The sequence below is a fragment of the Talpa europaea genome, assembly GCF_964194135.1.
Source record: "Talpa europaea genome assembly, chromosome: 3".
Classification (NCBI taxonomy): domain Eukaryota; kingdom Metazoa; phylum Chordata; class Mammalia; order Eulipotyphla; family Talpidae; genus Talpa; species Talpa europaea.
This window is the reverse complement of record NC_140069.1, coordinates 52,273,560-52,299,456: the sequence shown is the minus strand read 5'-3', so window position 1 is coordinate 52,299,456 and position 25,897 is coordinate 52,273,560. Positions and strand designations below refer to the sequence as shown.

The 25,897-nt window shown below is 39.2% G+C and overlaps 1 protein-coding gene across 2 annotated transcripts in view; it reads left to right on the top strand.

Moving 5' to 3' along the window:
- Window positions 1-7,457, top strand: part of ADHFE1 (alcohol dehydrogenase iron containing 1) — a gene marked incomplete at both ends in the record, with an annotated part of 35,412 nt that extends 27,955 nt beyond the window's left edge. For both annotated transcript variants that reach the window (XM_084229303.1, XM_084229304.1), the window contains 2 exons: window positions 48-205; window positions 7,374-7,457. In XM_084229303.1, coding sequence (XP_084085429.1) covers window positions 48-205; window positions 7,374-7,457 — 242 coding nt within the window. The remainder of the gene's footprint in view (window positions 1-47; window positions 206-7,373) is intronic.
- Window positions 7,458-25,897: the final 18,440 nt, after the last annotated feature.

The window sequence follows — 25,897 nt, the reverse complement described above, 5'->3', positions numbered from 1 at the left end:
GGGCCAGCTTCCTCCTCTCTGGACAGTCAGTACTTTGTGTCTTCTAGGAGCTGATACCCGCACTGCCAGGATCTCAGATGCTGGACCTGTTTTGGCAGACACACTCCGGAAATTCTTATTCGATCTGGATGTTGATGATGGCCTATCTGCCATTGGTTACTGCAAGTCTGATATCCCCGCACTAGTAAAAGGAACACTGCCCCAGGTAAGAAACACAGTGTGTCTCACTCCCCCTTCCCCCCCTACCCCTGCAACTTCTCCCCTTTACTCATCAATTAGCTTTAATAATTATCAACATAGGGACAATATTTTTCAATCTAACTCCCTTCCACTCCCTCTCACACTGGATTATTTTGAAACAAACATTAGAAATCACTTTATTGATGTATACTTTTTTGGTGTGGGTTTTTTTAACTATATAATTTATTTATATATATTTTACATCATTGTTCATTGTTTTACAATGTTTGCTTTCTTTTCTCAGGTGTAGTCCTCATAAAATCTCCACCACCAATTCACCCGTGCACCATCTCCTTAGTCCCTTGTGCTCTTCCCTCCCTCGTTTTGATCCCTCTCCCTTCTCTTCCCCTGCAGAATGTCTCTGATTTATAGTTGTCTGTTTATTTTGGTTTGGTTTTGTTTTCTATTGTTATTATTTTTTTTCCCTGATGCCTTATTTGGTCCCCCTGTATTCCTCCTTAAAGTGAAACCATCCGATATCCTAAAAACAAAGCTGCAGGGAAGACCTGGTCCACTTAGGGTATTTTGAGGGAAGTGGATACCTAGGGCACAGTCAGAGCCTCAGTATCTCCCCCTGCTGTCTGTGTCTCCAGATAGTAGCTTCCTAGTCTCCTGAGGGCGGAGCCAAGTCTCCCTTACCTTTGTATTTGCCCACAAAACCGTGGCTATCTATGGCTTTTATGGTGTAATTAAAAGTATCCTTTATAAAAATGTAGGCAAACAGTCAAATTTATATTGAGGCACATTTTCTCTTTTCTCCATTTCTACTCTTTTGAGAAATATGTGAAGTTATTGCAAAAGGGCCACTGATATTATTTTCCATTATGATTGACTTGTAAATTCCTACTCTTTTGTGAAAATAGACATGGCCTTTAAATAATATAAAATCACTTTTTAACATATTTGGGAGCTTATTGATTTTAAACATATGCATACATAAACATGCATATCTGTGTCACTTTGGATGTTATTTCATTTATTTAAAAGTTGCTGAAGAATTTAAAATGAGCTGCCAGGCCTCCTTGGTGGCGCAGTGGCTGAGCGCTGGGTTGCGAAGCCGCCCGCAGCCTCTGCAGCACCGGTTCGATCCCCAGCTGCTCCCCGGCCACCTGAGGAGGGTCCCACATGGTGCTCAGACCTCTCCTGCCGCCCACTGCTCCCCTCAGCAGTGTACTTCGGTCCTTCTGCCTGCTCTGCTTCCCGCTCTGGCTCTGGTGAATTCTCTCACCCTCCCCCACTTCTGACTGTACCCAGTGTTTGTATAAATAAATAAGTAAATCTTTAAAAAATAATAATAAAATAAAATAAAATGAGCTGCCATTCTTTATTTGGCAAATCATAATAGATGTATAATTTCCCCTCCCGAGGTTCTCCTGAAGAAAGTTTATTCCCCATTGAATCTCTCTTCCATTTAGGATCAGCAACTCTTGTGCTAGAGCCTTAGATCATAATAGTCAAAGACCTTGTTCATTGCAACTCAGCATAAAATACAGAGTTCAGAGTTATGGGGACTTAGAGTGTGGATCACACCATGCTCCCCACTCCCAGAGTGCTTACTTAGTCCAAATGGCAAGAATCACTTAAACAATATGAGGATAAAGTACATCTACCCAAAGTTCAGGCATTCGTGGATGTAGCCCTGATATTGGAACAGAGCTAACAGTGTAGCAGAGCCCTGGGCTAACCCACAAACTCTTAGCTCTAACCCATAAGTGCAAGGGTTAAAACAGTCTCCCCAAAAATGACTATTATAGTCATTTTAAACAAGCCTACCAGAATGTTAAGTTCTATGAGGTCAGGAACCTCTCTGTTTTGCTCATTCATCCTCTGTTGCACCAAACATGAAATGAACATCAACAACTGTAGCCCTCTCCTTCTAAATCTGTTGTCCAGGTGAACTTTATCCCTGAATGGTGATAACTTTTTGAGAAGTTTCCTTAGAATTAATAGAACCCAACTGATGACAGTGATCCATGGAATTCTATCCAGGGACTAGAGAGAAAATGGTCACCACACATTTAATGTATCTTCTGGTTCTTACAGCATGGTGCCAATAAGAGTGACTACTCTGCAAAGGTCTTCTGATAAGTTTTGCTGGTTCAGCCCCGGAAAGTGCTTAGGAATATGCATTTGTCAGCCTCTCTAAGAATGGTATCTATGATTTTCAGATGAAATTATATATTTTTGGTCATATCTTTGCTAGTGGCCATGCATCATCCAGCCATCACACATTGGCAAGTGTTTACTGTTTTAATGCTACTGTGCTCAGACTTTCTTTTTCAAAAACTGTTTCAGACATCAACAAATCCAAACTAATATCTGAGACCATCCACTGAAATAGAAAGTTAATTAGGTATCATTCTGAATGCCTCAGTACACATGTCATACTGGGAAATCATAGATAGCAAAACCTTAATTAAACAAAACTAATCTCTTCATTTCATGAAAGACACGAGGTAAATTGAATCTTCTGAATGCAACTCAAGTCTATAAATAAGGAAGCCAGGATTTCCTCAAGCTATAGTTAGAAAACAGCCCCAACATGTATGCTGCTTTTTTCCTTCTTTGATCATGTTTTTCTGATTAGGAAAGACATAGTCATTACTTTAGTTAACTAGCACTAGTTCCATTTTGAAGTCCATTTTGCAGGGAGAAAGAAGAGAGAGGCATAGAGAAAAAGATTCTTAGAACTTTAGAAAGAAACTTAGAAATAAAATTGTCTGTTTTGCAGATGAAGAACAACTATGGGGTTTTTTGTTTGTGGATTTTTTTTTTTTCAGCAGTAAACATTTTACAGAAATGCTATGGTAACTTATGAATTTTTTACATGCAAGCAGGCTAATCTTCACCCATTAGTATCCACAGGATTTAAAGTAATGAGAGGAATATACAGTTTCCCGCAGAGAACATTGCCAGAAAGCTTATTTTATGTAATCAAGATTTGATAAAGCATCTTTTATGTTCAGCAGTGAAAGATCAGTTTTTTCTGGAAGGAACAACCAGGCCTGTATTCTTGACCAAACACCACAACCCATACTAGTGACAGCAAATAGCAGCCCTGTGTACAGAGGCAGCCAACTGCCATAACCAGGCAGGAAGAGGAACAGGCAAGAATAAATTAATCTTCCAAGCTGGATTTCTGAAACCTCTGGAAAGAAACATTTACATTTCAAATCAAAACATTTCATACTGAGGGGAGCTGTCTACCAAAATGAGAACTTCCACTCCCTGGCAGACAGGCCAGCTGAAATGTTGTTATTTTATGAATGTGCTAAAAGTAGTAGTCTGAATTTATTTCAGTGCCCATGTTAATCAGTTGTCCTTCAGTCGTACATGTCTATAAATAATAACACATTGCTGAACACATTTTAAATCTGAGAGGTTAGTTTTTATGTGGCATAGATGATATGTGTGGAGATATTTTACAAACAGCACATCCTTGCCCCTGTTTAACCAATTCTTGAGGATTAGAAATGTGGAAGAGAAACCTAGCTCAGCTTGGCCTGAAGTACTTCTGAACATTCCGAACTACTTCACCAAAGATGAACAGGATCTTTCTAGGGCCTTTGAGTTCATCAGATAAGACTCTCATCCTAAGACACTCATTATAAACACAATAGGATGGCAAATATCTATGGCCATAGCAAAAGCTGAACTTCAATTCTTGACCCTGCCACAAACATGATGTTTATATTCAGCAGTGAGAGATCAGTTTTTTCTGGAAAACAACCAGGCCTGATTCTTTTTTTTTTTTTTTTAAGAATTATTCCTTTAAGGGCCTCCCAGTGGCGCAGCAGGTTGAGCACAGTGCTGTGAAGCTGTCTGCAGCCTCTGCAGCACCAGTTTGATTCCCGGCAGGCCAGGGAGATTCCCACATGGCGAAGCAGACCTCTCCTTTCTTGCCCACTGCTCCCCTCAGCAGTTACTTCAGTCCTTCTGCCTGTTCTGCTCCCTGCTCTGTCTCTGGTGAATTTTCTCACCCTCCTTTACTTCTGGCCTGTACCCCAGTGCTTGTATAAATAAGTAAATATTAAAAAAAAAAAAAACTTTAAAAAAGAATTGTTCCTTTATTATAAGACTTTTTTATTTTTGTTTATTTTATTTTTGTGCAGAAGAACTAGGGTGTAAACCAGAAGTGTGGGCAGGTAGGGGGAGGTGAGAGGATTCGCCAAAGACAGAGTGGGGAGCAGAACAGGATCCACTGAAATACACTGCTAAGGGGAGCAGCGGGCGAAATGGGTGGGGAGAGAGGCTCTTCTGTGCCATGTGGGCTAGCTTCCTCCCCAGGGATCGAACTTAGGCTGCTTTGTCGCTGTAGGGCTAGGGCCGTAATGGTGGTAGTCCTGACACCAAATCTCTAGGCCACCAGGGAGTCCCCCAGACCTGTATTCTTGACCAAACACTATGAACAAGTGTCTGTCTCACTATGGATTTTCTTTCTTTTTTAATTAACTACCATTGTTTTATATCCTTGACTACATAGGAGTTCCTCCCTCAGGTGTGCTCCCACCACGAGCACCCATAGTCCTCCACCCATAGTCCTCCACCCATTATGCTCTTAGTATGGCTTTTCAAAATTCTTTCGGGTTTCTGAAAGATATGCCTGTATGTAAAAGTTTACCTTGGCTTTACCTGTACAAATTAACATTGCCTCCCATCTTTCTCCAAATCTGTCTATCCATCCTTCCTTTTGTTAAAGTTAATTTTCAAATAGTGGTAACCATATTTAAGTGTATAATTCAGTGTTATTAAGTATATTTACAATGTTGTGTAACTGTTACCAGTATTCTTTTCCAGAACTTTTTACTCATTCCAAATAGAAACTCTGCTCTATTGTTTAATGGTAAACAATAACTCCCCATCCTCCCTTCCCCCTAGCCCCTGATTGACTCTATTCTACTTCCTATCTCTAAGAAGTTGTCTATTCTAGGCACCTCATATAAGTGGAATGAGACGGTATTTGTCCTTTTGTGTTTCACTTAACATAATGCTAGTTTTAAGTGTCAGAATGTCATTCCTTTGTACGGCTGCCTAGAATTCCATTGTATAAATATGCCACATTGCTGATCATCTGTTGATGATCAACATTCATCTGTTGATGAATACTTGGGTTGTTTCCACCTTTTGCTATTGTGAATAGTACTGCATGAACAATGTACAAGTATCTGTTTTAGACCCTCATTTTAATTCATTTAGGTATATACCTAGGAATGGATCATATGATAATTCTATGTTTAATTTTTTTGTGGAATTCTGAACTGCTTTCTATATCATTTTATATCCCCATCAATAATGCATGAGGGCTTAATTTCTGCACATCTTCACCAAAATGTGTGATTTTCCTTTTTATTTTTATTTTTTTGATACCCATTCTACTGAATATGAAGTGAGATCTTATTGTGGTTTTGATTGACATTTCCCTAGTGACTAATGATGGAAGCATATTTTCATGTGCTTATTGGATATGTCTATATTTTCTTTGGAAAAATGTCTTTCTAAGTCATTTGCCTATTTTTGAGCTAGATCATTTGGGGATTTTTGCTGTTGCTGAGTTGTAATAAATAGTGTGGAGAGAACTCCAGAGAGAGTGGACAGAGTAGGCCTCTGAATGGAGGTGGCGGCAACCATGTAAAGACCTGGAAAAAGTATTCCAAGTAGAAGGAAAAGGCCCTGGACAGGGTGAAGATTTGCATTTTTATGGGACTGAAAGGGGACCATGGGGCTAAGTGAAATGAAGCCATGGGAGAAAAGTCAGAGCAGGGTGAGAAGCAGGGCAGATCTGGCAGGCACTAGAGGTCATGGTCCTGTTCTAATTGCAATGTAAATCATCAGAGAGCATTAAGTAAGGGGATCTTACTAGATCAAATTTATACTGGGGGGAGAATTCTCTCTGACTGTGGTGTGGAGGATGAACCCTAAGGGGCAAAAATGGAGCAAACATGGAAATAGCCCCTTAAGAATCATTGCAAGTAGGACAGGGGAATGGTGCAAGTAGGACAGGGGATGGTGAAGTAGACTTGGATTTTTGTGGGACAAAAGGTGAGAAGTGGTCATATTTTTAATTCATTTTGGAGATAGATCTGACAAACTTGCTAATGAAATGTACAGTGAGGGGAAAAGGAATCAAGGATGACTTCTAGGTTTTTGCCTGTGTGATTGGGTATCATTTCTGAAATAAGGAAAATGGGAAGTGATGGAAGTCAGAGTGCTATGTATCCCCCCTCCCACCATCTTCATTAATTCAATAACTGATAAGCACCAATATCCTGTATGTTGAACATTCTGGTAGACAATGGGCATAGAAAGTATATTTAACCCTGACCTCATGGAGCTTCCTCCTCTGCCAGCTATGCTCCCAAATTAATGCTTATGATAAGAAAATGGACTGAGAGACCAAGGAAAATGGCAAACAAAATCCCTATTTTTGTTTAGCCTCAGAAATTTGGACACAGGATAGTCATTATAACATCTTTAATCCCTTGTCCCAAAGGGATCAAGGAGTCACCTCTGAGAGTAAAGGTAGTAGCAGTAGTAGTGTGGGTGTTTTTGATGACTCAACTCAATAATTATTAGCAAAATTAGGCAAATCACTGAATTCATTTGGAAATATAGAGATAAAACCCCAGTTAATATTTAAAAAGCAACTGCTTGTTGCTCATAGCCTGAAAGGTAATGTCCTAATGAAGTTCTTTTGAATATACCTTAAGTCCAAGTTGCAAAATAAAATATACTATCTTTGAAGTCAGAGACAACTTTGAAGTCAGGGATGACCTGGTTCTGTTTGCCTTGGCAGCACAGGTGATTACTAGGGCTGGGTTCTCACCAGGAAAACCTGTCCGAGGTTGCTGACCATTATAAAAGGTATCTTTTCCGAGGTTGGTTTAGGCAAAATGCTATTGCCAGGGTATAATGCAAGAGCAATGGCTTTTGGAATTCTTCACTGGAAGGCATAACTTCATAAAGCTCAGAGTTGGGGGTCAATTAGCTAACAAGAAATATGATTTTTTAAAAATCACTAAAGTCGCTGTTTCTTATAACCAAGTTAATATACAAAATCTGGTAGGTTTTACAAACTACCAGCCTACTACTATATTTTCACATCCCTGGGAAATTTCTTTTGTTTACTGTTTTAGGAAAGAGTCACCAAGCTTGCACCACGCCCTCAGTCAGAAGAGGATCTGTCTGCTCTATTTGAAGCATCAATGAAGCTATACTAATTTTCATCTCTTCACTGAAAGAATGACCAAAAGCAATGCAGTTCTGAAAACAGAAGTTGATCTAGCCAGAGTTTTATCTGTTCAACACCACACATAATTTACCTGTTACTAGTTTGAATGTGATATAAATTTATGCTGCAAAAGATCTCTCCTGTCAGTCAAACTACTTCCACAAAACAGACTGGACAAATGTCCATTATGTCAGATCCTATGGCAGACTTCAGGGGTCCATGTTCCTGCCCCAAAACCCACCACTGCGCCCTCACTCCATAGATGTGAAGCTATCAAAAATGTCCATAATGTTGATGTACTTATCCTATACCAGTTGACCCCATGTTTAGAAATGTATCCTATAGAAATGCTATCATAAGTATGTAAAGAAATATGGCAGGGATGTTTCTGGTAGCACTTACTCAGTAATAAAAATATTTGAAAGGACTTTAATATTCATTAAAAGTATATAGATAAATAACTCATTAATAACTTAAATAATGAAATGCTATATCACTATCAATAAGAGATATACTGTTAAGTTGGAGAAAGGTAAGTTGCAAAGCCATTATATATTAGTGTGGTCTGACTTTTAGCTTTTAAATTATATATATATATATAAAACAATGATACACATCAAAATATTAGAAGTTATCATTAGAGAAATGGAATTGGAGGTATAGAAATTAAGAGAAAATGTTGATTTTCTACTTTGACTTTTTATCTTACAAACATCTGTATTGGTCGGCTTTAGTACAACAGCATATATTATCTCATTTTATAAAAGGTCAAGAAAAGAAAGAAAAATATCATATTAGGTCAGATTCATCTTATTTTATAAAAATATTAGCAACTAATATTTAACAAGGAAAAATAAATCCCAAAGAATAAAATATTAGAAACCAATCATCCTATGAATAAATTTTTAATAAAAACACTAACATCCTGATGGTAATTTCCTCTTTGGAAAAAATAGTTCTAGTGCTCAGAATAAATCAGTTTCTAAAGCTAGCAGATGTCACCCTTCCAGTAGGATCATCTGACTTCCCAGCCCACTACTGCAAAATCTTCTACGACTCAATCTTCTACAACTCATTTTTCCTCACAAAGGTTACCCACTGTTTGTCTGCTCAAGTTTTGGTAATCTAGATCTCAGTGCACTTGAAGATTGATTCATGTATTAAGTTAAATTGAAGTTGTAATCAAATAAGTAATGTGTAGATAATAACATCAGGATTTTTAAAAATGGGTGAGAAGTCCATTACTGTGGCATTCAAATTTCCCACTTTATCTGGAAAGTTCCTTATTTCCTTGAGATGTAAAAATAGCACTTGTATATTTATTGGGAGTTTTCTCTGACTATAAATGTAAAATATGTTAAGTACCAAAAGCTGGCAATACAAAGATAAACACAACAGGAAGTATTTGTTCATATCACACCACCTAAAAGACAGTCACTGTTCAAAATTTAGTATATGTTCTCCCAGTAATGGGGGGTGTGTATGTGTGTGTGTGTATTCTTTTTTGCTTAAAAATAGTATCATTAAAGAAATTTTAATTCCTATGTAACATTCAAATTCTTTATATTGAATATTCAAAAGGCAAGCATAAGACAGTACCAACAGAATTTCAGCTATACCTTGCAATCTATACCTATCTAAAATTCCCTCCTGCTTTTCAGAAGGACTATGGATTCTGAGAGCAAAAGCTGTGTAAATGAAGCAGAGGCAGCTAAACTGTGCAGATCTGAGATCCTTCAGAAAACTTCAGTAAAAGCTGTTAATGAATGTCTCAGAATACATTTTGCATAGCAAAAACATATATGTGCCCCTCCCCCACCAGGTAAGTTCTAGAACTCTAGTAATGCGTTCTGCAAGGTGAGATAGTGTCATTAGAGCCCTATTAGGCTAGAAGTCAAAGGTCTTGGATTATGTGCCAGTCCTTCGGTCCAGCTGAATCATATATTATTCAACCAAGGCCCTCTTCCAGTTTGAAAATGCTATGATTAGATTTTATGTATTTGAGTTTGTGTAATTTAATAAAAAAACAATTTGAGATAGAAAAAAAAATATTCTCTATCTCTTAAATGTCCATTGCCTTTCTTACAGTAGCCAAATGTCTGAATGTGACTCATTAGGAAGAGTGGTGTTCATTCTGCTGATAACTACTGGAGAAGAAGGATTTTTTTTTTAATTTTATTAGAGGAAAGATTTAAAGTTCAAGCATACAGAAATAGATTTAGGAAGCCTTCATGTTTTTTACCCTGATTATCAATCATTTTGGTCCTTACAATTTGAAACTATGGAGAAGATGTGGTTCTTACTAGCTTTTAAAGAGTGTGAGATGGGAAATTAGGCTAATATCTGTAAATCAAGCACTGATGTTTCTGAGACAAAAATTAAGTGCATTTTCCAAATCAAATACTATTTTTCAAGCAATTTCCTTTAAAAGATCAAAAAATTCTTAGGAGTCAGATTGATTTACTTCCTAAGGCAAAAAAAAAATTGTTTGAAGTAGGTCATGTTTCCATATTTTTTGTCAGGTGCCACAATAAATAACTCCTTTTGCACTGTTATCTCTTCTCCGTGGGCAGGGAAAGTTGTGTTGGGCTTGGCATTGTTTTCATAGCTGTGGATACAGTTGTGGAGTTTTTCAAGTGAGCTTTGAAAGAAGTCTGATTTTGTAAAATACAAAAAGTACAATATCAAATAATGTGTGTATGTGTTCATATGTATATCAATAAACACACACGCACATATATACATATTTACACACATACAGAGAGAGAATGTGTGTGCAAAAATTGCTTTTCTGGCCTTTTAACCCTGACAAAGATTAATGGTTGTTTGGATTAGAAACTGTACTCTAATGAGGGACTATTGCCTCCGGGGAGTGTGTATGAGACAGGGGACTGTTCACCTCCAGGTCAACAGCGCACAACCTGCCCTGTCTCTGATGACCAGCAACCCCACGCTGAGACAGCTGCCCAGGTCCACTGGGAGCTGTTGAGGAGGGCAGGCCACTTCCCAGCCATCACCATCACAATGGCCTGCGAGAGACAGTCTCCTGGGACTAGCCACACTTTGAATGGTCAGAAATTGGTTCTTGAAGCCCTAGGTTGAATTACTGGCAGCTGGGAGTGGGAGGGTCCCATTTCTCAAGCTATTATTCCACTGTCTTTCCAACCTCCCCAGTCAGTGCAGACCCCCCACAAATTTGGATAACGGTGATTTTTGTCCCATGTGAAATCCCTCATGGAGCTGTGTGGAGAACAGTTAATTTTAACGGAACTCTGTTCCTTTCATTATGGCTTTAACTACTGGCTTTTAAGTTTGGATGTTTTTAATTGGCTTCCCGATTCATAAATTGCAAACTGATTAAAGTAATCATCAACAAAAAGGAGAAGAAACTGCCATCCTGCTATTGCCCAAAGCCAGCCGTTACCATTTGGTGTATTTCCTTTCAGTGTTTTCCATTTGAGCTGTGTAGTCTTCTGCACATACCTTTAAGGCATGGTATTTTAAGTATTTTAAGTATTATGTTGTCACATAATCTTAATAACCATTATATTCAGAAGAACAAAATAGTTTACTAAACAGGAATTTAATAATTTATCTTTTATCAAGGTTACTTCCAAATTTTTACTCCTACCTATAACATAGAATGAATAAATGAATAATGTGTATGTTGCTGTTTTCATATTATAAATTAATTTGTTAGGTTAGTCCCCGAATTGAATTTTTCATTAGAATATGGACTTTTTCGGCTCTTAATTTCACATTGTCAAATCCTATATATTTCATTATTGTTTTTAGCATTGCTCCCTTCTTCAGTCTTACTTCTCTTCAAAATATATAGGAGTGGGCCTCCCCGGTGGCGCAGCGGTTGAGCGCTGGGTTGTGAAGCTGCCCGCGGCCTCTGCGGCGCCTGTTCGATCCCGGGCTGCTCCCCGGCCACTGGAGGAGGGTCCCACATGGCGCGCAGACCTCTCCTGATGCCCGCTGCTCCCCTCAGCAGTGTACTTCCGTTCTTCTGCCTGCTCTGCTCCCTGCTCTGGCTCTGGTGAATTCTCTCACCCTCCCGTGTTCTGACTGTACCCAGTGCATGTATAAACAAAAAACAAACAAACAAATAAATAAATAAAACAAAAACATGTGTCTATAAAAAAAAAATATATATATATATAGGAGTGCTGAGCAACAAAAAATAAGACAAAGTTCACGTGAATGGACCAGGCTATATTGTTTGTGCAGACCTGTCAACTTCAACTGTGGTTTTTTCTTTTATTTCAATATATCTTAAGAATTCACAGGAACATATTAAAATTTTAAAATAAAATTATGAAAGTTACCTTAGTGTTATATTAATGCCTCTTAAGTGAAAGATAGGTACCCAGTCTACTTTCTTTGCCACACATTTTTTTTCTCCTGAGATCTTCTATGGGCCCCTAAGCCTATGGGTCTAATATCATCACATTCAAGGGCCTCATTTGTATTGGCTAAGAAAACAACAAAAGAAAAGACTCAAAGGAGCAACATATAAATGTTATTTTCTATTAAGAACGTTCTAGAATCATCAGAGTCTCTGAAAGAATTGCTTCACTGGGAAGGTCAGTGACACGAGGGAACCACTCCCATCAAGATCCCTTCCTAGGGTCTAAGTTGCTCCTTTAATGCAGGAGACTCTCAAAGTTTTAAAATTAAGCACATTAGTCTCATAACAAGTTTGGTAACGTTTATGGGGACTCATGTGAGCCTTATACAAAGCATTGTGTGTGAGAAAACGATGTAAGTCAAGATATAAATGAAGAGATATCCAAATATTACCAACAGACTGAAGTGACCAAATGAGAAAAACAGGCTAATTTTCCTTCATTTTTTTACATCTCATTTAACCACTATTTACTCAGTACATAGCTCAGTACCTAGATATAGTAAGTTCCTAAAGGGGGAAAGGGATTTGGAGAGTGGAGACTTAGGAAACTTGAAAAAGACACACGGGTGAGAGATAGGTGGGGAGGCTAGCAATGGCAGCCATTATCTTGATTTGTACTTTAATTTTACTCCTTTCATCCCAGACTTGTCTGGTCTCTTTGCCCCTTTCAAATCATTCCCCGCCAAAAGGTGCCTTAGACTTGTGGCAAGTGTTCAGGCCTCAGGGACCCTGCTTTTGGCCAAACCTCTTTGGCTGGGCATTAGGCATTTACCCACGAGGGCTGGGTAACTGTGTGTTTTATTCAGAACATCCTTTCTTCTCTCTCTATGCACACCAATTCTATTAAAGATCTTGCACTTTGCTTTTGTGCACATGGATGTCCAGACCCCTTCAGCGTGTGCAAGTTAGGGGTTTCCAGGGTGCTCTTTGGTCAAAAGGTAACAATTGTTTTAAAGTTATTTATATGTGCCAAATTTTATGTAATGCTTTTGCTAAATACAACATTAAACCAAGACCTATTGCAGATAAAAGAAAGGTTATCATTTTAAAACCAAGTCAGGGAAAGCTTCATAAATAATGTGACTCCTGGGCTGCATGTTTAAAGAAAGTTGGGGTTAGATGGGAGGTAAGAAGTCAGGGAGACATCCAGGAAGAATGAGCAACATGAAAGAAAGCACAGATTAAAAATATGTGTGTGCAAAGAGTTTTCAACTCTTCAGTGTTTTTGGAGTGTCAGGTTATGTTGATGCGCCAAGCCTGGTGCCTTGTTGGAATATATCCAGAAACATGCTGGAAAAACATCAGGATGGGCTGGGGAGTCAGAGACATTTGTGTGTTGTCAACTGGTCACTTAGACAAGAAGTTAGGTTAAGTAGTAATTGATTAAGTATTCATTATAGGATAGTGAAAGAGATAATTATAAATAAACTAATATTTCATATTTCTCTATATTTTTAAAAAATTTTTTATTTTGTGATAACTATAGATTTGTAGGAGAGGTACAAATCTCAACACCCCACTTCCCTGACTTCTTAAACTGGAACCTAGGGGGGCCTCCCCGGTGGCTCAGCGGGTTGAGCACAGCGCTGTGAGGCTGGCCACAGCCTCTGCAGCATGGGTTCGATTCCCGGCCAGCCAGGGATATTCCCACATGGTGTGGCAGACCTCTCCTGTCGTGCCTGCTGCTCCCCTCAGCAGTGTATTTCAGTTGTCTGCCTGTTCTGCTCCCCTCTCTGTCTCTGGTGAATCCTCTCACCCTCCTGCGCCTCTGGCCTCCACCCAGCTCTTGTATAAAAATAAATAAATCTTTAAAATAAATAAATAAACAAACAAGCAAACAAACTGGAACCTAGGGGCCAAGCAGAGCCTGGGGAGATTTTAAAAGACAGAGCTGGCTGGCATTTGCGGGGAGTCTCCCACTTCTGCTTCCTATTGGCTTTGTCTGCCCCTCTGCAGGAGGATCCTATTTCTGCTCAGACCCCAAGAGAAGCCCTTCAGCTGGGACCTGTCTGCCGCTTTTTTTTCTGGTTTCAGTGCTTTGGCAAGTAGGATGATCCCACTCTCAAGGGAGGATGGCATCTGCCATCCTGACTTCTTGGTGGATTCAGTTTGGGTGGTACATGATGAACTTTGATTTTCTCCTCCTATCCCAGCCCTTTACACCCTGCACAGCCTTTTGCTTGTGTCTCCTGCAGAGAGGTTGCCTTGGATTCATTTTCCTGGTAGCTCTGCCCTTGGGCCTAAGCCACTCTGTTTTGGGCCCTGCCTGTTCGGCTGTATGTTTGCCCATGAGGGGATTGTTGATTTCAGATTTTGTTAAGAGTGTCTGTTTTGAAATCCTTCTCCCCCTACTGTTCTCCCTCTCTCTAATTCCCTTTGAACCTTTTCTTTTATGCATACGGATAGGCACAAACCCTTAAAATGGGCAACATGAGTTTTTCCCCTCAGCATTTTGGGGTCCCTGGGCACCCCTCTTTTTCCCAGTAGAAAATTCACGTGCATTTGTAATAACACAGAGAGATTCCATATACCTTCACTCAGTTTCCCCTACTCTTGCACAGTTATAAGATCACAACCAGGAAATTGACAATGACTCAATCCATCCACTTTATCCAGATTTCTTCAATGTACATGCATTCATTTGTGTTTGTGTTCTTAATTCTAGGAAATATCATCACAGATGCAGGTTCATGTGAGCACTCCCAGAGTCCACATACAGGGCCATTTTATCACAAAGATGCCCAGTGCTACCCTTTAGATCCAGAGACACTTCCCTTCTCCCCAGTCCCTGCCAACTACCAATCTATTCTCCATTTCTATTATTTGTACATTTTAACTCAGAAACCTTTTGCAGTTGGCTTTTTTCACTCAGCATAAATATTTGGAGATTCACCTAGGTTGTTGTGTCTTTTAATAGTTCCTTCTTTTTTTATTACTGAAATGTAATCTATTGCCTTTTATTCCTTTTCCTGTTTTTTTTTTTTCCACCCCCCTTTGTGCTATCTATGCCCATTGGGATTTACACATTCCCAAAGAGGGGAGAAAACAAAAATGTGTTAACACTCAATGCATATTGTGCAACAAGTTCTATGCTAAATACTTTATGTATTTTTCAGTGTTGTCATTTCAATAATCTTATGAGTTATTCTTATACTTTCCTCTTTACCCCAATACACACACACACACACACACACACACACATTCTGTGGCCCACCATGGCTCATCTGGAATATAGCAATCACCTTCTTAATGGTTTCCTTGCCTCCATTTTTTTAACCCCCTGTAATCCATTCTCATCTCTAAGTTGCAATAAAACACAGTGTCTAATGATGACTTTCTCTTGAAATAAGTCAGATGGAAAAAAGACAAACAAACTATGACTTCACTCATAAGTAATACATAAAGAAACAAATCAAACTATTTAACTAATTGAAACAAAAACAAACTATAAAAACAAAACAGTGGTTTTGGGGGGGGCAGTGGTGAGTCAGGTAAAAGAGACCAGTTGAATGGTGAAGGTTGGAAACTTAGGCCTCTGGTGGCAAACATAATGCAGTACAAATACACACAGTTGTTCATTTAAAAGGCCATATACGCTGAAACCTATATAACTTTCAAACCAATATTATTTTAATAAAAAAGGAAAAAAAATCCTCAGTGACTTCTCATTGTCCACAGGCATGGCTGTCATCATCTTAGCTCTGCCTCCCTGCCCAAGCTTCTGTCTCCACAGGGAAGTCCCTTCACTGCAGCCACACTCCTCTCTAGAAAAGTCAAGAAACCTTCATTGGAAGCCTCATCTGAACTCCCAAAACATCTGCATGCCTCTACCTATCACTCCGTGTTGTAGATACGCCTTACTCTAAGTCCAATCATTTATTTTGTCTTTTCCTCCCTCCCAATCAGTTCACAGAGGGTAAAGACTTTATCTTAATTATCTCTACATCTTTATCACCTGCACAATAGTTGGCATATACAGCAGTAAGTTATCAGTAAGTATTAGCAGAGTATAATAGACAGAAGAGAGTAAAACAAGTCTGATTTTTTTTCTACTCAGATAATACATTTCATTAGCTAAAGTCTCAAATGTTTTGAGTGAATAAATGCAAAGCCTGCATGCCCACCATATTCAGTTACAACCAACATATGGCAGAAATATTGTCTTTTGCCTATTACATCTTGATATGAAAACAGCCTAGTAAAAAGTGTTCTAGGAGCCACTTTTGCAGTCATGGCCCCTTGAGAATGTTGGGAGGACAGCCTGGGGGGTCCACACAAACGAGGACCCTCCCCTTACGTGTATTTGTACTCAAAACCCCCTAGCTGAGCTAATGAGAGACTTTAAAAATAACAGGTAACTATTTATCTGTACAAAAGAAAATCTTCCTACCAGTAGTAATACCATTAACATTTTAGCGGCTTTTCTATTATGAATTCAGTATTTCCTTCCTCAAGACCTGTTTTGAGAGCTTTTGATTTTTTTAATGAGATAATAAAGCCATCAACACATGATAAAAACCATGCAATATTTATAATCAGGGGGTCTCTAGAGTATATTTTTTGCTAAAGAAAATATTGAATTACTAGGCCTTTCCTTTTAAATCCCTTAAAGCCTTCAGCTTTAAAAAAGAGATTCAAACTCTTCTCTGGATCTTAATTTTATCTGGCTTCTTATTACTTTTCTATCCCCTCTAAAACTCTAAATCCCCTCAACATAGCTTCGGCTCCTTCCGTGGCTGAACTGGCAGCAAGCTGATCTTTTTATTGGTGGGTAATGGATTTAGTTTGATTGCTGACATGGGAACAATGAGAGGATAAACAATTCCATTTGTGGCCATGAAATTCCCCATCTGTTGAGTGTGTTCATGACTGAAAAGCACTGGGCAGAGACAGATGAATGGGCCCGCTCTGCCTGATGTTAACGACATCCGTCATACAAGCTGAACATGTGGCTTCATAAATCAAGGGCTAATAGCAACTCTGGTTGCTCATGTCATTAACTCACCAACCGTTTAAATACCTAAGAATTTACCATAAATTTGAACCTAGAAACTTGATTTGTAATTCTGATCTCACCAAGAAACCAGAGGCAAGGGAAGCCAAAAATCATTTTCTAAGCTAAAAAATTAAACTCTTTCAGGTGCATGCTCAAATATTTGCAGATAAAATATATAATGTCCAAAATTTGTTTCAAAATAAAGTGTGTAGGAGAGTAGGTATAAGTATGGCAAAAAATAGATTGGCCGTGAGTTGATCGTGTTAATAAAACTGAGGGATGGAAACCTGGGGTTCATTTATGTTACAGTCTTCACTTTCATATAAGTTTAAAATTATTTATAAGGAAAAGATATTTTTTTTAAGATTTATTTATTTATGCATACAAGAGCTGAGATGCAGGCCAGAGATGTGGGGTGGCGGGTGAGAGGATCCACCAGAGACAGAGTGTGGAGCAGAACAGCGAGACTGACGAGTGAAGTACACTGCTGAGGGGAGCAGCGGGCGAGACAGGAGAGGTCTGCTTTGCCATGTGGGTTGCTCCCTGGCTGGCCGGGGATGGAACTTGTGCTGCAGAGTCTGTGGATTGCTTCAGAGTGTGGTGTTTAACCCCTTGCACCACCAGGGAGGCCCAGGAAGAGATATTTTTAATTTGAAGATAACTAGAAAATGGGAGCTTCTGTGGTTTAGCGTAAGCATTTTTTGCCTAATTCTATCATAAATAAAAAGAAAAAATTATGTTCACAAACAGTTCAAGTATTTAACAAAGACCATCATCACCAAATATGAATGTAACACATTTCAGAGGGAGAAGATCAACAACACCAACTGTGGCTTTTCAGAAACCCACATCACCTACAACCCACGCCCTGAGCCCAGAAATCACTGTGCTGGAAAACTATAAACAGACCCCACCTTCGCTACCTTTCCCCCCTTTTATTTTCCACTGTACTGAGTTGCCTATTGTGCCATAACTTCTACATTGTGTGGCTTCTTTTCACTGATGAGCTCAGTTTTAGGTACTTTAATCTATTGGCTGCAATCAAAGAAAAGGAAAATTCAAGGACAATGGGACAGAAAACCAATAAGGGGAAGAGACAATGTCTTCTGCAAAGGACTCGTTTCAGTTTGTTTCTTCTAAGTAAATCCTCTTAATACATCACAGGGCACTTTTTCAAGTTCAGCTGTATTCCCCAGAGGAAACTCCAGGTTTATCTCCATTTATCCTGATATTGTTGGAAAACCTAAAGGGAAGAGGGGAGAAAAATTCATGCCCCTAACAGCCTCCTCACCCACCCCCTAAATACATGCAAATAGGGTACTGATATAATTTATTCAAGATAAAACCACTTGAGAATCTACTTTTTTTGCACAACACTATGCTGGGCACTGTGGTTACCACATGGCCTTTTGAAGGCAAAAAGACAAATAAATAAGCCTTTAGTACTCAGTGTGATGTTACTGCAGCTCCCGACCTGCAGAATCTTCCAATAAAAGGTGATGCCAATATTGAGAGTGTCAAGTGCAAAATCCAAAAGCCAATGTAAAGATTTGGCTGGTGAGAGAAACTGTAGATCTGTGTTGGCCAATGTGGTGGCCACTAGCTACACATTGCTGTTGCATCCTTGAAATGTAAGTAGTACAAATTAAAATGTGCTATAATGTAAATGTGAAATACACACCCAATTTTGAAGACTTAGCATTTTAAATTTCATATATTTCATGATTTTTATATTGATATATATTAAAATGATAATATTTTGGATTGATTAGGTTAAATAAAATACATTATTAAAGCCAATCTCACTTATTTCTTTGAATGCTTTAAGTGTGTCTACTATAACATTTTAAATTACATATGTGGCTAGAGTATATATATATGGGACAGTTTTGCTATAGTGATTTAGCATGAACTGGGGAACGGTACGTCTTACAAGCCATCCTAAAGGAACTGAAAGACTGTGCAGGCCCCAGATGTCAGCAGACAAGGGACAAGATCACATAATATCTCCCCTTGAATGTCAGATTTTATAGATCCAAAATTTAGTTTCTCCTGATCCAGAGTTGATTGTATAGTCAATACCCAGGTTCTACCTGACCAAACTAAGTGTCAGTGACTGATAGTTCACAAATGAGTTCCCATACTGCTTGCCCTCCACTGAGGACCACTTTGTCCAATGTGGCAGCCCTACCCACGATGGCCTCCAACCAGTCACAGTGAAGCAGTAGGTCAATTTATCTCCTAAACTGGGATAACTCTGAAGGGTCTACCCAGCTTCAGATTTCCTTAATGGGATTGGCTAAATCCCTACTGGGGTTCCATGGCAACCAAGCCTTTGCTGAATTCTACTTCCTTTTTTAGATTCTACTTCCTTCCTTCTCCCACAAGTGTGATGATCCTAAGTGCACTGACCAGCAAACTTCCTACATGCCAATTTCATCTCAAAATCCGTTTGCTATGAACTTGACCTGCAATCCATAACAAACCTGGTCCTTTCTCATTTATGCCATAATTCAACAACTGCATTAAATGCCTTCACAGTCCCAAGCAGTGTTCACGCTGAACCGTAGACAATTCTGTGTCAGCAAAATAAGCTGCAACAATTGGCCATGCAAAAGCTTTACAGCACATTTTCAAAAAAATTTATTCCAAATAAATGTGATATGATAGCAAAAGTTTTTCCCGAACTTTTTCTTGGATGAAATTGTTACAGGATCTACAAACACAGGCTTTGGGGCAGGTTCCCTGGTTTCTGATCCTGGTTCAACTTTTTTTTTTTTTTTTAATTATTTTGTTGAGGTAACGTTGGTTTATAACACTATATATAATTTAGGGGTATCACACCCCTCAGATGTATGTTACTGCACCTTACTTCCACCAGAGCACAAATAACCTTCCATGACAGTCCATAAGACCTCTTGCTCGCCACTCCCACCCTCCCTCTCTGGTCTGGCTCAGCATCTTAATAAGTATAAAACTTTTCAATGAGGGATGAACCACTCCCCTCTCCCCTGCCCCCCAGAGAACATTTGTTAATGTCTGGAGATAAGTTTACTTGTTATAACTGAGGGAATGCTAATAGCACTTAGTCAGTAAAGGTCTGGTATGCTGCTAAACATACTACAGTGCACAGGTCAGTTCCCACAATGAAGAATTATTTGGCCCAAATGTTAAGAAACCTTGCATAGAATCATCATTAAGCTGTTTGAGGCCTTGTGATTGATATGAGAACCAGGCCTATTATAGAGTTGTGAGAATTAAATAAAAGTGAGCAAGAGATCCATAGCATAGTGCTTGGCACATAAGAAGTGCTATTATTAAAAAAAATATTATTAGACTAAGTCGTGTCTGATTATCTTGACTACTGCAGAGCCTAATAAGACCTGGTGTATTTGTCTTCTACCGCTTTTCAAGCTCTATCTTCCAGCTTCTGACTCGGAGCATCAGTGGGCACAGGAAATAGAGAATGTTCATTACCAGAGCCAGAAAGCCCACACCAATGGACTTGCTTGATTTAGCAAAGAAAAATATAAGACACCCAGTTAGATTAGAATTTCAGTAAGCAACAAATAATTTTTAGTCCAGGTATACCCCATGCAAATTTGAGACATATTTATACTAGGAAAAACTGCTAATTATTTTAAATTAAAACTTAAGTAGGTATGCTGTATTTTATCTGACCACCATTCATTCCAACCACCTGCCCTCTGATAAGAAACATAGTCTTCACACACAAAAAACATCATTTTGCATGAGTTAAAGATCATCACTGCTTCTCACTCTCAGAGGAACTGAAAGGAGAATACTATGACTGCTATAATTACAGATTTATCTCCAATTTCACTAACCAAACCCCTAAAGATGAAATGCAAAGACCCATAGCCTGGTGCCTCCCAAGACTACAAAGACTATCTTGGGGGAGTTCAGGTTTTGGAATCATGCCTGACCCAGGTGAGGGACTCTCTTCTATTGAAATACAGTGTTATTATGCTGCCTTGCAATATTGTTTTTACAGCTAACATATAAAGGATCTGGTGCATAATAGTCATTCAGTAATATTATCAGTGTAGTGCCGGGCATATGATGGGGTTTGATGAAGGTGGAATGAATGGACATGTTGCAGAACAAACCAGGAGACCACAGGTCACCATGCATGTTGGGAGGCTGCTGCCCCTCTGCTCAGTCACTAAATCCACATCTTCTGGTGTTCTGAAAACCACATACTCCTGGGAATCTCTCCAGATCTTTTGAATCAGAAAAAAATGCAGGTGGGGCCTAGCCATGCAGCCCATATTAGCAGGTCTGATATGCATCCAGGGTAAAGGAGTCTGGATCCAGATCTTGAGGAGGGCTCTAGAAAGAGCACTCCTCTTTCTTCTGGGGTTTTCAAACCTAGTCAAGATCAGAAGGCCCTAGAAAGCTCTTTAAAAAAATTGCTGCGGGCCTCCCCGGTGGCGCAGCTGTTGAGCGCTGGGCTGCAAAGCTGCCCGCAGCCTCTGCAGCACCAGTTCGATCCCTGGCTGCTCCCTGGCCACCTAAGGAGGGTCCCACATGGCGCACAGACCTCCTGCCGCCCGCTGCTCCCCTCAGCAGTATACCTCGGTCCTTCTGCCTGTTCTGCTCTCTGCTCTGGTGAATTCTCTCACCCTCCTGTGCTTCTGAGTATACCCAGTGCTTGTATAAATAAATAAATAAATCTTAAAAAAAAAAAAAAATTCTGGGCTCTATCACTGATTTAGTGGCATAGTGGGCCTGAGAATCTGTAAATTAACCAGTTCCGGGGTTGTGCTGATGCTACTGCCTGGGGACAATTTGAGAACCACCTCACTCCATCTAAAACGTCGTTGCATATGATAATATCATTAGTAGTATATTTAAATACTTATGCCTGGGCCCTTGGAGAATCATATTGCATTAATCTGGTGGGGGACTTGAGCTCCTCGTAATTCTAATACATCCATCTGCTCTCTTCAGTAAATGCCAAAATGCATCCTGGGAATAGGAACAAGGACTTCTGGAGCTGCTCCTTAGAAACCCAGTTTCTCAGATCCTACCCCAGATCTGTAGTATCAGAATCCACATTTAAACAAGACCCCATGTTGATTCCTATGTATATTAAAGTCTGAAAAGATTCCCTAGGTTTCAGCCTGAATGGAATTTCGTCAGTGCAGGCTTCTTCTAGTGCTTTTACAGGGAAAACTGGAGCTCTCTGGTTAAAGAAACACAGAGGCAGTGCCACTTCCCATTAGCCAAACAGGCGGCCAGGCACTTTGCAAATATTCAATAAAGGAACAGAGTGTTTCATTGACATTAACTGAATGCCTTGTGAATAAAAGCAAAATTTTTAATTGGAAGTAAGGGGCCAGCCATGTGCTAACAGTATATAGAACCCTCAGCAGTTAATTCCTTAAACCTGGGAGAAAAGGACCCCAGACCTGGACAGACTCTATCTTCCTTGGGTTTAACCTCATCCTGGACAAGGGTTGCCCCAGTACTCATAAATGTGGTATATACTATTGTGCAGAGATTATAGAGCTTGTATTCCAAAATGAGGACTCAGCCTTTGACTCCTCCACAATTATAAAATAAAAGGACCTCAACTATATAATATGATGAGGATTCCTAACTCAGAGTGCAAAAAATTAAAAAGATGAATAACTGTTGCATTAGCAACACCTCACTGATAAAGAAAAGAAACAGGAGTCGTGGAGTAGGCTGAAGGATGCAGTATGAGGCTCAAGTGCAAGATCCTGGCCTTTTTATTAACTGAGAAAAGGGTGAGTCAAACTGAATACCAGATTTAGGGCTTTAGGGAGGATGAGTCCACTGATATACTCCCGACCCCCACCCATGGTTCAATCTTATTAACAAGGTGATCCACTGATCAGTTGATGACCTCCCCTCCCCCACCCCTCCCATCCTACCCCATCGCCGCCCCTGGGAGTTCCCAGTCATACCTGTGATGTATACCCAGGGCCATCAAGTGTCCTGCTCTTGCCTAACTTGAAAGGAGCCTCGTACACCCACAAATAACAGTATTGCCAACGGTATGGGGGATGAGCTCCTCAAAGGTCATTGGTGAAAGTATCAACCAATGAAAATTTTTGGAGGCAATATGGAAAACTCCCTCAAATATATAAGCATGCATATACAATGACCCCTACTCCCTCAATTGAAATGTAGCTTATAAAAGTGTTAATTGACAGGTATAAAGATACATATTGAAGAAGTGCTTTGCAGCATTTTTTCCAATTTTTTTTTAATGCAAATAAACTGAAGGTCTACCAAGAAAGAAGTGGATATATTCTTATAATGCTGTGGTCTCCTGCACAGTTATTTAAAAATATGTGTTAACACATGAGTGCATGCATTTATGTATGTACAGTGTGACTACCTTTATGCTTTTTAAAGTATATATATATATATATATGCAAAACCTGGAAAATGTGCTCACTAATTTATAAACAATTGCTTTTAGGAAGTGAGACTAGATTAGGGGAAGTATTATTCACTTTTTCTGTATTATCTTTTTTAATTTCTGATAAGCATGTATCATCTTTAAAGTATTTCAAACAAGTAAATATGATTTAATAGTTACTTTTCTCTGCTATGTTTCCTTGCATTAGCTCAGTTAGTTGTGTTTCAGGTGTATTCATTAGACGTAATACAATAAAATCTAATTGATTAGGTTTCAGCTTTCTTAGAGAAACCTAATCCAGTTTTGAGATTAAATTCAGGTAACCCTAATTGACTTCTCAGTACCTCAGAGGATTCTTAATTTCAATTTAGGGTCAATTTAGTATCAAGTCCTTGAAACTACATTTGTTTCTCTTTTAGCCCTTGCTCATTAATGCAGCCTCTTATGAAGATGGGGTGAAGCAAAACCACAGGTTTCTTTATGATAAATTGCTTCTCAACCAGGTCATCCAATTCTGTATTTCATAAAAAATTATTTAATTATAAATGTGATGTTTACATTTAGTTGTCTAAAATTTCATCTTGTAGGTTTTATTACTAGCAGTCTATCAGCATAATTTCAGATATTGCTTTCTATTGTCCTAGGTATGCCTCTAAATTTTATATTATCTAAAAATCTTATAGCTGTGGAGGTTATAAAATTTATAGACACAAGTCTATCTAAATGACCAAAACCTACTTAAACTTAAGCAAAAAGGGAAATTTATTAAATAGAAACTGAGGTATCTCACTGACTCTAAGACAGGAAGAGACAAGGGAGGAAATAAAAGACTATCAATATACGGCAATATTTTCTCCCTCCCTTATCTCTGCCCCTTTTTTTGCCTTTTCTCAATCTCCCACAACCCACCCCTCTCTCTCCCAACATTCATCTCATCTGCAATCCCCTATCCTTCCCACTGGCCCTCATCTGAGTGTGCACATAGCAACAAAACCATCAAATGGGGGCCACATTGAAAATACTTGCTCCCCTTCCCCAGCTAAAGCCCTTTATGCTGGATTTGCATTCAGGCCTCAGGCCCTTCCAGTTCTTCCACTCAACTTTATCTGCATTAGCACTGAGTCCCACCCTGGATCCTGAGAGTTTACGCCACCCCTCTAGTCCCAGACCAAGGCCCAGTTTCCATTTCCAAGGGGCAACAGTTTGAGTTAGGAGTCCCCTCTGGTCCAGTGAAATGTACCCAAGAGGCCAAATTCAGATAGATTAAACATGGCCTCCCAAGGCTATCTTCTGTGGCTGGGTGTACTTCTCAGAGACATAGGTGTAATATTGACAACTAACTGATAAATAAATGCCCCCAATTTTTCTGCTATAGAAACCCAAGTCCAAGTGTAAAATATTATGCTCAGTTTCCCCAGGTTCAAAGTGGGAGTTGGGAGCAGAGGCTTTGAAAGTGAAAAATAAAATTAAATTAGTGACTAAGTGCATTGCCTTTGGAATCAAGCGAGGGATTAAATCTTACTTCTGCTATGAACTAGGTATTTTAATCCTGAGCAAGTTAATCTCTTCACGCCTCAGTTTCTTCACACAAAAGATGGCCAAAAAAAAAAAAAAATAGCTAGTTTCATTGGGTAGTTGTAGACATTAGATTAGACTAGATATTAAACTTCCCAACTCTTAGCAAGCATTTACTAAATGGCAACTATATTATTATTATTACATCATCATCATTATAAATATGAAGAAGAAAATCTTGAATGATGCAAGGAAAGACAATGACTGACAAAATTCACATGTTTCAGTCATGTTATTTGTGTTTGTATAGACATATAGATTATATTATATAGATATTATAGAAAGAATATGTTGGACAAAATACAGAATCCCAAAATATTAGGATGTTTAGGATTAAAAAAAATACACCTTTCTCTAATAGGCATTTTGAGTGTCTCCCTACTACCTGGTACCACGTCCCTGCCAGCACCTGAAGATTCTACCAGGAGACTAAGCATGAAGCGCCGTAGAAATGTCAGCCTTGTCATTACAGGCGTGAGGCAAACACGCTCCGGGAGAAACAGTCCTTTTGTTTAAAATAGAAACTTTGACGGAAGCCAAATTAACACATGACAAACTACTGAATATCTAGTTCTTCAGAAAAAAAAAGCCCCTTCAATTTTGAAATGTAGAGGGGAATAGCTGGTACCAAAATTCACATTTCCTTTTTGGTGAAATTCTCCAGCCAAGCTTGGCGAGTAGGCGATTTCACTTCATCATCACTTCACAAAAGACTTCCAAATTCACTGCGGCAGACACAGCGAAATAAAAATGTTAAATACATCCTGACTGGGAGGGGACTGTAGCCTCCACGCTCAATCAAAGGTTTGCAATAATAGGATTCATAAAAAAAAAAAAAAAAAAAAAAAAGACAGATGGGATTAGAAAATGTTGCAGTGAAGACTCTGGAATGAGATGAGATCACAGCACCAGCCTGTCTTTTGTGGACCTGCACAATGATCCCTGAGGCAGACTGGATTAGGAAACCTCGCGGCTAGGGGTTCAGAGAGAGGCCTCCGGTTCCCAGGCACTTTTGGAGGAAAAAAG